General features: G+C 43.5%; 2 protein-coding genes and 1 long non-coding RNA gene across 3 annotated transcripts in view; 1 reads left to right on the forward strand and 2 right to left on the reverse strand.

Moving 5' to 3' along the window:
• Nucleotides 1-2,362, reverse strand: part of LOC101762071 (probable feruloyl esterase A) — a gene marked incomplete in the record, with an annotated part of 7,972 nt that extends 5,610 nt beyond the window's left edge. The window contains 6 exon segments of the mRNA XM_012846470.3: nt 93-160; nt 239-286; nt 383-448; nt 609-688; nt 1,353-1,422; nt 1,523-2,362. Of these exon segments, the coding sequence (XP_012701924.1) occupies nt 93-160; nt 239-286; nt 383-448; nt 609-688; nt 1,353-1,419 (329 nt within the window).
• Nucleotides 2,363-3,445: 1,083 nt separating this feature from the next.
• LOC111257226 lies at nt 3,446-6,173 on the forward strand. The gene is made up of 2 exons (XR_002677631.1): nt 3,446-4,592; nt 5,073-6,173. It is a non-coding gene; the product is annotated as an uncharacterized LOC111257226 (long non-coding RNA).
• Nucleotides 6,174-6,618: 445 nt separating this feature from the next.
• Nucleotides 6,619-8,513, reverse strand: LOC111257365 (ATP-dependent RNA helicase DBP4-like). The gene is made up of 2 exons (XM_022826752.1): nt 6,989-8,513; nt 6,619-6,755 (listed from the first exon to the last, which is right to left on the reverse strand). The coding sequence occupies exons 1-2, from the start codon at nt 8,511-8,513 to the stop codon at nt 6,619-6,621; spliced, it is 1,662 nt and encodes a 553-aa protein (XP_022682487.1).
• Between the last annotated feature and the right edge of the window lie 3,876 nt (nt 8,514-12,389).

The following is a 12,389-nucleotide window of genomic DNA, read 5'->3' on the forward strand; positions in this document are numbered from 1 at the left end:
AGATAACAGCATCTCCATCTGGAGACCGATGACGTGAAAACGAGAATAGCATTTTCCTAAGAACTAAGCAAAGCAAGATATATGCTATGTACCTGTTCTCTTGAGTTCCTCTAAACACAACAATGGTAGCATTGATATCACTAGCATAACCAACATATGCCTGCTTATTCATTAAAACATGATCAGTATACTATAAGACAGGGAGATAAAGATCTGAATAAAGAAGGTAAGGAAGAACCTCCAAGCAGTTCTCAACATCTACAACAATCTCTATCATCTCGAACCCCTGGGTCATCCAATAAGATTTCATCATCAATCTCCAAAATTACATGAATTGGAACAGCAAAACTCAGAACACACGTGAGTGGTAGCGAAGGCTTACCTTGATCAAGTCACCGCATCTAGCACATGTCCAAGTAAACAATTGTGTCAAATCAGCAGTATAGATCTGCAAAATATCACAAGGGTTAACTACAAAACATGGTAAAGAAAGCATAAATAAACCTAACTAATAGTGGTATATTTCTGTATGAATTTTGCATAAATAGTGGAAGGAATTAGTTGAGCATTGAGGAAAAACTAAGGGAAAAAAAGGTAAATGAGCTTACTGCTGCAGCATACTCCACAAGTATCTTGGCAAGAGTGGAGTTGTATATGGTAGTGGAGGGATTATGTTTACTCGTAAGTTCTGTTTAGTAAAGCATCATCATCAAGATTCATTTACAAAGTACTGAAGAGTAATATGGAACATGATGAATACATGGAGACAAACCAGCTAATAAAACTAATAGTATGTATCATGGAAAATATAATCACACAGAAAATTTCTTCAAAAGTTAAGTGGAAATATGCGACACCTCTGAATCAAATCTGTATGCAAACTAATAATTTACTAATATACAGAAAATATTGGCATTGCTTGTTCAAGACAACCTGAATATGACCAGGCTACAAAACCATACCAACAAGACACGCCTCCAACATTTTCAACTTCCACAATTAAAATGAAGAAGCAAGGTAATTTTATACTACTAACTAAAATGGGTTATTGTAAAGACATGGGCAGAGCATGTTTCTTCATAGCACTATAATTTGCAATCTAAGTGGTATACTATTTTGCTTAGAAATATAAACAGCTTCTCAGTTCATCATCCGTTGACTTCTGAAAAATTTGACGCTCTAAGTATATCCCATCTGTTTGCAGATTGTTTCTTTGTTTCACAAATACTCCCATCCTCGTAGCAAACCAGACCAAAATAAGTGCAATGAGTGAGCACCTCAATAGCAAGCGGGCATAGGTCAAGCAGAACACTGTGGAACCAAGAAACAGAAAAAGGGGGCTAATGTATTACCTCTCCCGGAGCAAACAGCAAGTAAACAGAGCAAAAGAGCCGCCCTGAGCAACCCGCGGCGCTCCATGCCCTGAAAATAAACACAGAGAGAATCCAAACGCATTCAAAATCACGAGGGATTGCTCACGAAGTCAGCTAATCATGGCAGATTGGGCGAAATAGCTCCGTACCGGAGGCCCGAATCGGCTGAAACCCAGGACGAAATCCCGTCGCGCGCGATCGCGGGCCGCAAGGGAATCGGGGGAGAAGACCGGAGTATCCCCGATTGGTCAATCCGAACTTGCGCGGAATCTTATTCTGGCAAGCAATCCGATTTCTGACTTGCGAGGCTCGGGAACAGTCGGGAAAGAAGAGCGAGCGGAGCGGAGTACTAAGTCAAGAAGAAGGCGGAAAATAAATAAATTATAGGACTGATAAATTATTAAGGGAGCCAAGAAGCGAGAGCACGAAATGGTGATTAGTGGTGATCTTATATAGAGGCAGAGCAACTGAGCAAGAACGTTGGGTTGGTGTGAAATGACGCGGATACCCCCCCTGAAGCTTATCTGGATTTGGATCGGGAACGAAGCGGGTCGCAATCCATCCCCAGAAAGAAATGACAACTCCGACGAGTGAGAAGAGATGTCAGGAGGAAGCAGATGAAGAAATGGATGGCAAGAACGAACGAGCTGGGCACTAGTCACGATCGGCGCCCTGTTTCACCAAACAGATTCCGTTTCTCGTACGTGCCGGGGACATCGCAGCTAGATCGATCGAGCTTCCTTTGGAGCTAGGGAGTAGGCATGCGATGCATCGATCCATCAGTTTGTTGAGGTGGTTATGCATGAGCTCGACGTAGCTTCTTAACGCGGCAAAGGTTAACGAGCGAGCTGTTCAGACAAGCACACAAAGCGCATGCAGCTACGCATGGACAGAGTCAGTTGTTTTTGCTTGGACGGATCAGGAGGTGCAGCTAGCACGTAACAAGGAAATTGCACTCACTGGGAAGGCTGGCACGTAACAAGGAACACCTGGCGCCTTCGATGGCACATACCGATTGCTCAGACGGATGCTGAGCTGGTAAACTTCACCAATTCTGAAGTTAACTTGGAAAAATCATCCAAGGCATGATGGAAGAACATGCACCTTCGGTTCTCTTTTCTGACTCTACCAGGGGAAACAAAACATTCAGAATTCTTTCGACGAGATAGTAATACTTGCACAAGTTGACTCCGGTATTTGATCAACAAATTTCAGTATGTATAGCCAATTTCTTCATACCTTTGAGCTCAGGTTAGAGATCAATATTTTTGCAGTGTCACGTTAGCAGCAAACACCTGCAAGCTGCGAACAGAATGGTCGCAAGTCAGCAAAAAAATGACTTGTTGGCAGGTGAAGTTGACTCCATCGTCGTCTTCATCCCCATCCCACCGAGAACTCATCCGTACTGCAGGGGTTCTCTTCTAACCTCAAGTCCAGTAACGGCGCCCGGGTGCATCTGATTCATGATTCATGGTGCGGGCCCCTTAGGCATCCAGAACCCTCACCTCCGTGGCGCAGACGGCCGGAGTCGCCGTCCCATTCGCACGGTCCGCCCTCTCCGATCGCCAACACGCACGCCCGGACCTCGCGGCGTGGAAGCTTCTCATCTGGTTCCTGGGTTGACGGACGCGGTGGGCACGCTGAGGCGGGTTTGTGGTGTGGGAGAAGCCATTCCGAGGTCCGGAGCCGCCATGGCGGTCGCGGACAGAGCTCGCTCGTCTCCGGTGACTGCAGTCAACAATTTTTACAAAATCACCCCTCATTTGGATCGCGACTATTAATCGCGGTCCGATATTTTACGTAAGACTCCCTGAACTGGGTCGCGATTAATATATAGTCGCGATCCGGGTTTCATATAAAACTCCCTGAATGGGTATACCAGTTTTCGAAATAGTCCCTCCGCATCCTCTTCTCCCATGGGCCATGGCTGATGCTCCTCCCTTCTCGTCCGGCGACGGCGACGGCGACGGCAGCCTCGTCGCGGCGAATAGACTCCCGCTCCTCCTCCGTCTCTACCTCCCACCTTCTCAGACGGGTTTCTGCCGCCGCACCCCGCTCCTACTCGTCTCTCACCATGGATTTCAAGGTGGCCAACCCCCTCAAAAAAGAGTACAAGGTCGACGAGGAGGGAGAAAGGGACCGTGTGCGCTGCTGTGGATAGGACGATCACGAGCAGGGGGTATGGCGACTAGAACGGAGTGAGGCTTCGCGGCCGGATCCATCTTGGCCCTCTCTCCCCTCCGGCGGTTCCCCCTTTGCTTGCTCGCGCGACTGGCGCGGTAGGCGGAGACTTGCCTCTTCTGCGGCGGCGACGGCAGAGGTAATCCGATGTTTATTGCCATGACTGCTTGCTTATGAGTTTGACCTAGTACTTTACAGCTGTTACATGCTTCAATCGCTCTCTCCCTGATTCCTATAATAGATATTCTGTTCATCACCACAAAGCGACACAGATGTAATTCTTTAATCTGATATTGTCCAATTATACTAGTATAAAGTTTCGTGCAGACTGATCATGCAATTCATGAACTGGAATGAACTACACACACTCCTTCCCTTCAATTTTTTTTAAATGAATCCTAGGCTGCAGATGTTGCCCAGAAAGTTTTCTTAAGAGATGATGGAATTTGCTCCTCATCCTTTTGATTTGACCAAAAACTGGGGAAAAAACGTGCAGATGGTGACTCAAATACCAAATCAACAAATTTCAGTAGTCAATTTCTCGATAACTTGCAGATCAGGTTACAGATCGACCTTTTTCAGCATCCACATTGATAACTGTAGAATGATTTACAACTCAGCATAATTTATTTCATATGAATTTGAACTTAACTGAACTTAACATCAGGGAACCATTGCCTTGCTTTGTGCTGCTCATCTCCTATGCACATCTCAGAAGATGATCATCACTGCCTTGAGGAGGCTTGAAGGTGTCTCCCCATCTTAGCAGCAAGGGTAGACGGCGATGCAGCGCCTGCGCCGGGGAGGTGTGCACATCATCAGCAGCAGCAAGGCAAGGACGATGGTGACGAGCAGCCCCAGCAGGTTGAACGCTGGCTCATCATCTTCCTGGCTGCAACACAGCTTGCCCATGTTAACTGTTAGAGGGGGAGGAGGAGATGAGTTCTTGGTAGGATGATGATGAAGGAGAGGAGGGACTTGGTTAAAGGCTTCTTTCTTGGCTTGTGGAATTTCTTATGGCAACGACTCTGGATACAGGTCAGTCTTTCTAGTCGGTGGTATGTCTGATATGAACCTTCTTTGCTTTCAGGCTTTTGTTTTATGCCTGTGGGTCTTAGTTGTTGAGGCATCACTATCCATTTTCCATGTTGCAATTATTTTTTTCTTTGGTCCTTTTGGTTGGAGATAAGACAAAGGCGACTCACTCAACCAATCAATTCCGCACCAACTAGCACCACCACCACCCGACTAGGATAAAGTTAGCTACAGGCACATCAGTAGGAATGTTCTATAACTTAACTGGCATCAACTTCCTGGTCTTCCTTTCAGTATATCCTGGTCAAATTCATATTTTTCTGATCTGTACTGTCATTATCAAGTATTAATTTGGATAGGTAGCATGTGCTGATACTGCTGAAAAACCAGGTTGTCTTCAATAAGTTGCTGTTTTTTTTTTCCAGTATAGCTATGGAGTTGTGGCCTGTGGTATGTTTTTCTAAAATTTTGCTTCATTCACAGGACACAGTCAGATCTATATGTAGCAATTATATGTGGACCGTCAACATCAACTTGAATTCTGGTATGTACATCATTAGTACTTTAATTAAGAGACACTTGTTCGGTTGTTCCCACCGTATCATATCATATACAATGCTAACTGCAATTAAGTACCCTTCCTCATGTGCATAATGACTTTTAAAAATGGCTACCCAACTCTTTTTTTTAGGTAAATACAGTAGGGGAGGCCCCTACTGTGTTAAATATATTAAAATAGTGTTAAAAAAAACTGTACAGAAAGAAAGAAAAGAGGTTAGAACAGATCTACAAGAAGCAGGGAAAAAATGACATCTAAGGAAAAAAAAAAGAGCAAATGAGTTAGTTAGCGTAAGGAGTCTATCCAAGCTAGAAAAGGAGCTCTTTTATCGCTCTTGAATCTGTGAGCCTGCAGAGTAGCATCTTCTACAAGTTGATGCTTCCAAGAAGAGAGGCTTGGCTGCTTATTTTCAAAGATAAGGTTGTTTCTTTGTTTCCAAATGTTCCAGGCAGCAATGATGAACACCTCCATGAAAAGAAGCTGTTGATTGTTTTGCTGGGTTTCTATCATCATGCTAAAGAAGGGAAGAGATGATTTCCACTCATCATGCTAAAGAAGGGAAGAGATGATTTCCACTGTAATCCAATAGCTTGCCAGCAGGAGATGCTAAACTCACAGCCAAAGAATAGATGAAACGCTGTTTCTTCAGTGTTAAGTCTACAGAGGATGCAATTGCAGTTGTTGTCATTTATCTTTAGGTTTTTCCTCCTGAGAAGATTCCTTGTATTCAACATATCCATGAGAAGAAGCTAAGAGAATACTTTAAGCTTGTTGCTGCACCGCGATTTCCATATTCATAAAAAAGGTTCTGGTGGCCTGACATGTATGTATGAGAAGTTGTAGAACTTCTTTGATGAATAGTTGTTGGAACCCCAAATGGACTGCCACGAATCCTTGTTTCCTTCATGCACTTGTATCCCTTGTATCAGTACTTGTAGACTTTGAAATTCCTGAAAAGCTTGTTCTGATAGAGGTAAATAAAATTGATCCTCTATGATATTGTTTGTCAAAAACTTTAGCACTGATATATTTTTGTCCTTTGCAAATGAGTATAATCTCGGGAATTTGTTCTGCAGTGGCTACCCAACTCTTGATGCATCATTTTGCCAGTACCATTTACATTTTAAATTTTTGAATAATGAAAAGACAACCTGTACTAGAACAGAACATGCTGACTTAATGTACTGTTCTGTGTCCTTGAATTGGCTAATGCAACAAACTCATCAACAACTATTTACCAACTAAATTGAAATCTCATGGTCAGTATAACTGCTACTAAAATGGTACTTACAAATATGTTAATGCTGTATTACAATTTACACGGAATGACAGTCACGTTATCAGTTCTGTAAGTATGCAGCAGTAAGAAGTAAGAACACATATGCATGCACAAATTCCTGTGACTAAAAGGAACAGAGCACATTGAACAATCAATGATGCATACATGTCATCTGCCATGGTACATCATTTTCAGTTCAAAGCCAATGCACTTGGAGCAGGAGCCTTTTCATCATCATCATCCTTCTCTGGGACAGCCAACTCCTCTGCCTTTTCCTCAGTGGTTATGGTCTCCTTGGAATCAATGGTTTGTTTCCCATCTGATTCCCCTGCACATGGGACGAATGAAATTTTGTGTCAGTACATGATGATGCACTAGAGCAGAACTATAGACATGCTTCCATGTAGGGAATGATGGCGTCAAGAAACAAAATGATTAGAAGTTAAGGATAGCTGCAAATACATGATTACTTGGGCCCTGATCACTTGTTGACATCATGACCATAATAGAAGAAATTACTGTTAGCGTATAGCAAAATTAGCAATCAAGAATTCAGCTTACCATCCTCATCTCTCAAAACTGCACTAGAATTCGCCTCCTCTAGCTCTTTGGAGACACTCTCCTCATCCTGCTCGATCTTGATCTCCCCAACGTTGTCTACCCTCCCGTCCTCCACTTTCAATGCCTCGACAACTTCGGTCACCACCTGCTCAACAACAGTAGGATCTGGGAGCTCTGCATCATCTTTTACCTCATTATCTTCAGAAGGTTTAGATTGCTCTGCCACCCCCACCTCCCCTTCCATTGTGCTATCAACTTCGGTCATGGACTCATCCTCAAAAACAGTAGGCTCTGGGAGCTCTGACTCATTTTTCACCTCTTCATTGTCAGAAGGCTCAGGTTGCTCTGCCACGTCCTCCTCCTTGGCAACCGGGGCAGCCGTTAAGGTGACAATGTCATTGTCTTCGCTTGTCGGGGCAGCTGCCAAGATAACACTGCCATCGTCCTTGGTCGCAGGGGCAGCCGTAAAGGTAACACTGCGACCATCCTTGGTCACGGGGGCTACCGGTTTTGCAAAGGTGACACTGCCATCCTCCTCGGTCGCCATGGCAACTATGCCATTGTCCTTTGTTGCTGGGGCATCAGCGAAGGTAACAATGTCGTCATCCTTGGTCACAGGGGCAACTGGTACTGCAAAGGTCACACTTCCATCCTCCTCAGTCACCATGGCAACCGTGTTGCTGGTCTTGTTCGCCGGGGCAGTTGCGAAGGTAACACTGTCATTGTCCTTGGTCACGGCATCATACGGTACTCTGAAGGTAACACTGCCATCCCCCTCGGTCACCATTGCAACTGGGAAGGTGACACTGTCATCCTCCTTGCTCTCCTCGACATCATCCTCGGACGATGCATCATTCTCAGTCAGTGTAGCCCCATCATCCTCCATAGTTCCCATCTCTTTGTAGTCACCCTCGTTTTTCTTGTCCTCGACGGCTCCCTCCATCGATAACTCGACGGTGTCCTCATTCTTGATATCTTCTTCCTCCTCGGCGATGACATTCTCGGTTGATGCCACGTCAGCCTTCTGATTGGCAACCATTTTATCCTTGAGAACCTCATCTTTCTTGTCCTCCTGTTCCTTATCCTTGGTGGCCTTCTCAGTCGATGCTTCTTTGTCCTTCCCAATGGTGATCACTTCTTTAGCGTCCTTGATAATTGCTTCATCCTTTTTGATTTCATCCTCTTTGTTCTCTGGAATTGCATTCACTGTTGATGGCGCATTGCCCTCCTTCACAACGAACGCTTCTTTGCTGTCCTTGACAACCTGATCAGCCTTGTTCTTGATCCCCTCCTCTTTCTCCTCCTCAATGGCCTTCTGCGTCGATGCGGTTGCGTTGTCCTTTGTATCAGTGATCACCTTGTCATTGGCCTTCGGAGCTACGGCAGAGCCATTATCAGATGGTGGAGGTACACGGGACGGCTGGGTGGCGTCGGCGACGACGCTGGATTTCTTCCGGAAGCGGTTGCATCTGCTGCTGCCGGAATTGCCTTTGACCACAGCTTCTTTGGAGCCACCGCAGCCCATGGTGGCTCACAGGAGGAAATGGAGAGGAGAGAACGTCGAAGATGCAAAATGCAATGAGAGAAAGAGGAACTAATATGGGGTCTAGGATTTGAGGCAAGGAGAAGTCCTAGGAGATTAGGGTGTTATATGCCACGTGCATGCATGGATGGACAAGTCTCGTGGGAAAATGCATGCATACATGCATGATTTGACAAATTTAGTGAAACCATTAACAAACAACAGCTTTTCCCTCAACAAAAAAAAACAAAAGTCTTTGTTCAAGAGGTTGTGATTGTGACAAGTGTGCTAGTTGCCTAATTGTGGGCCATCATTGCTGTAAAATTTGCTTCATATAGAGAACTGTTTTTAACAAACCCATGTGCCTGCGGACTATCTTAATTAGCCAGTGGCGGAAGTGGAATTTTACAAACGAGTATACTTAAAATATTCATATTTTATTCCTAAATATATATAGTTTACTATGTGTTTTTACAAGCGAAATATCTTTATTTTAAAATAAAAATAAATATTGACTAACTGTTCACTAAGAAACTAACAAATGTACAGGAGCACACATGATTTATATGCTTTGAGAGCACAAGTTCATTGGTTTTGTTGAGCCATCTCATTTGGGTTACAAGTCATGACATATCTAAATAGTTCTCCAAAAATTAATAATCGATCATAATATAATTGTGCTAACCAAAATACAAAGTATGGCTATTGCTCCCATATGATCATATTTATTTTGAACATATACAATTCCATTTTTTTATATAGAAATATCATTATATTTTCTTTATAAATTTTGTTATCTAGAAGCATCTTTACAAGTAATAAGCTTTACATGATTTCTATATTATCTTTGAAGAATTATATATCTATTTAATTTAAAAAATATTCTAGAAGTATTCTTTGCGAGGTGACAACCGACATGTTATGTAAAAAAATCTAAATATTTTTATCAAATAAGGAAGGATTACCATTTATAATTTCCATTGGAATAAATGATGTTTATATATGCTGAAATATTCTATAACTTTAGATGGTACATGGGCAAATCATTTTTAATGAAGTTTAATTTCTATGATTGCTTCTCTTAGGTATTGGTACATGTGTAGGCAGTCTCCATCTTTGCAGATCAAGGTACTAAGATCGTCCAATAGCTGCATGATCAATGGTGTTATTCACATAGGCACCTACAAAGGAACCGATAAGGTATATACTTATGGTGTTATGGAGACTCGCTTACAGCAACACAAACTTTACTTTTGTGCTCATTGATGGTGTGAATGTATGTGATGTTGTGGCCCATCATATCCGAGCCTGGCATGGCCTCCTTCCTTCATGTACATCCATTTGCACGTGTTGCAGTGTTGATGAATGACAATATTAGAGTACCCAGCTGCCCGGCTCCATGATGGAACATGGAAAGATAAATAACGTTACATTTGGAGTCATACGCCGCTTCCTACACCCTCACGTGGTGATGAAATCTATCGCCTCTCAAAATTGGATGAAAGAAAAATTGGATACCGGTGACACGAAACAATAGGACATGTTTCCAGAAAAATGGAAAAATCCTATACCAAGAAAAATTGGCTAATTTCTTAAAACCCCAAATCGGTTAAGACTGTGGTCATCGATTACTTTTAGGGTCTTGATGCCATCGTTGTTGTTGATGTGTGCACCTTTAGGGTCTTGATGCCATCGTTGCTGTTGATGCGTGCATTATGGCTCCACAACCACAACTTTACTCGACGAGCTCTCTTATATACACATTCTCTGTGTACAACCTTGCTAGGGGCGGATCTAGGACCTGGGCTGAGGGGGGGGGGTTGTTGGCTGGTAGCCCGGGTCCATCTACGTACGTACGTAGCTTCAAGTACTCCGTGTGTAGTGTATTGGTGGTTAGCTTAAGAAAGAACGGCCTAGTAGTGGACAGCGTCAAGCATGCATGCTGCAAGAGACCCTCCCGTGGCACTAAAATTACACATGCATAATTTGATTTTTAGGTTCAATAATTTTGAATTTTGAGAATTTCTAGGTCTTACGGTTCCTTGAGTTCGTGTGTGTATTGATCCTCGTAGTTCCTTTTAAAAAGTTCTAGAAATTTAATACATTTTCTAATTACAAATTGCTTTAATTTTGTGTTCTGTTTTGTGCTTTCCTTAGCGTGGCTCGAAAAGTTCTAGAAATTTAGTGACTTGAGCTGCTAACAATACGAGCTGAGGTAGATTTTTTTTCTTGTTTTATTAACATGGCTTGTAAGTCTAGCCGTGAGCTACTAAAAAAATATGTATTTGCTGGAAGACACTAAGAGTTAGTTTGGTAAGGTTCTAACCGTGGCTAAAACAGCTCTAGGTATGGCTACTCTGTTAGAACAGCTCTCTAGTGGAGCCCAAGTCATTTTGAAAAACATTAGGCAGAATGGCTTCTCCTATTTTCCGCTTATAAATATAAGATGTTAAATGTCATATGCGCTTGCATATTTGACTTTTTTGTACAAATGAGTTTTAATTTTTTTTTCTTAATCTATAATGCAATTTCATATGTAATAAAAAGATTAGTAAATAGATTGATGAATATATTATATAACCTTTTGTTACTTGTTTCTATTTACGTATGATACTTTTTGTGTTTTTCTTTTTCCACCACAAATTTTCCCTTTTGAGGCTCCATTCTTTTCCGTTATTGTCCTCATCTGCTTAACCGTGGCAGCAATCCCTCGCCGATCCGCCGCCATGCTTCGAGCTCGGCATCCCGCTCCCCCGCGGCAGGGCCGCACTCCTTTGCTGACCCGCTCTGAGCTCGGGATGCCGCTCCCTCACCGCCTCGCTCCGGCTCCAGAGCACCACTCCCTCGCCACCCACATCTGCTCCGGTCCCGGCGCGCCGCTCCCTCGTCGCCTCGCTTCAGCTTGGTGAGTGGCATTTTGGTCGCGATATCTGTGAATTCGAGAGGCAGTTAGTTAGTCCCTGTGCATGCTGGGAGCTACTTTTTTGGCTCCACCTCGGCGTGATGGCTCCTCTTAGCGGGAGAGCTTCTTCGCTTGAGCCGTTTGCCCTGCTGTTGTTTGGTAGGACTTTAGATGGAGTCGGTGGAAAAGTATCTCCAAGAGTGTTAAAGAGGGTCTAAAATTTTATATCAGTTTGGTGTAGGACACTGAACTCACTATTATATTTAATTTTAATAGAAAGCTACTGTAATCACGAATCCACCGTTCTTTTACCTGCCCCGACTTGACTCTGACCGGCTGAATTCGTTGGGACGAACATCTGACAGGTACGCCCACCTATTCCCTTCCCTTCCTGCCGTGCGAAATCGAACCCCAAAACCCTGCTTTATGCTATTTATATTTGGATCTGACCATGTATTCTTCAAACCTTCGATTTTTTTTCAAGTAATTATCGGGTGTACATGTGTACACCCATGTCCTAAACTGGGTCCGCCCCTGATCTTAGCTCATTGGGTTGGCTGGCCTCTAGGTTGTTGACCCTTGCTGATCCAAGAGGGAACTATTTCAGGTGCTAATTATATTTCCCCCAGTACAAATGTTGATTGTGTTGACAAGAACCAAAATACCTTGTTTTTCTAGATCACAATACCATGCATTAGGAAATAAAGTTGCTACAAATGAATGAAATGAATAATCAAAGAACAGTGGTTGAGGCAGAGACCAGAGGATGGGCAAGTTGCAGGCGTGCTGCATGGGAAGCCATTGAACGGCAGGCGCATGCACAACTGCCATTCCTGATCGCCGGCATATAAATCCTTAGCTAGCATTGTATCAGTTCATACATTCAACCGCATACTCACTGCAAAAGTTTGTGCTTAGGCCGAGTTCTTGGGCAGCTGTGGTTAGGCAGCTTCCGCTCGTCGAGATGGGTCCTCGTG

The sequence above is a fragment of the Setaria italica genome, chromosome V (assembly GCF_000263155.2).
Source record: "Setaria italica strain Yugu1 chromosome V, Setaria_italica_v2.0, whole genome shotgun sequence".
In the NCBI taxonomy this organism is placed as follows: Eukaryota; Viridiplantae; Streptophyta; class Magnoliopsida; order Poales; family Poaceae; genus Setaria; species Setaria italica.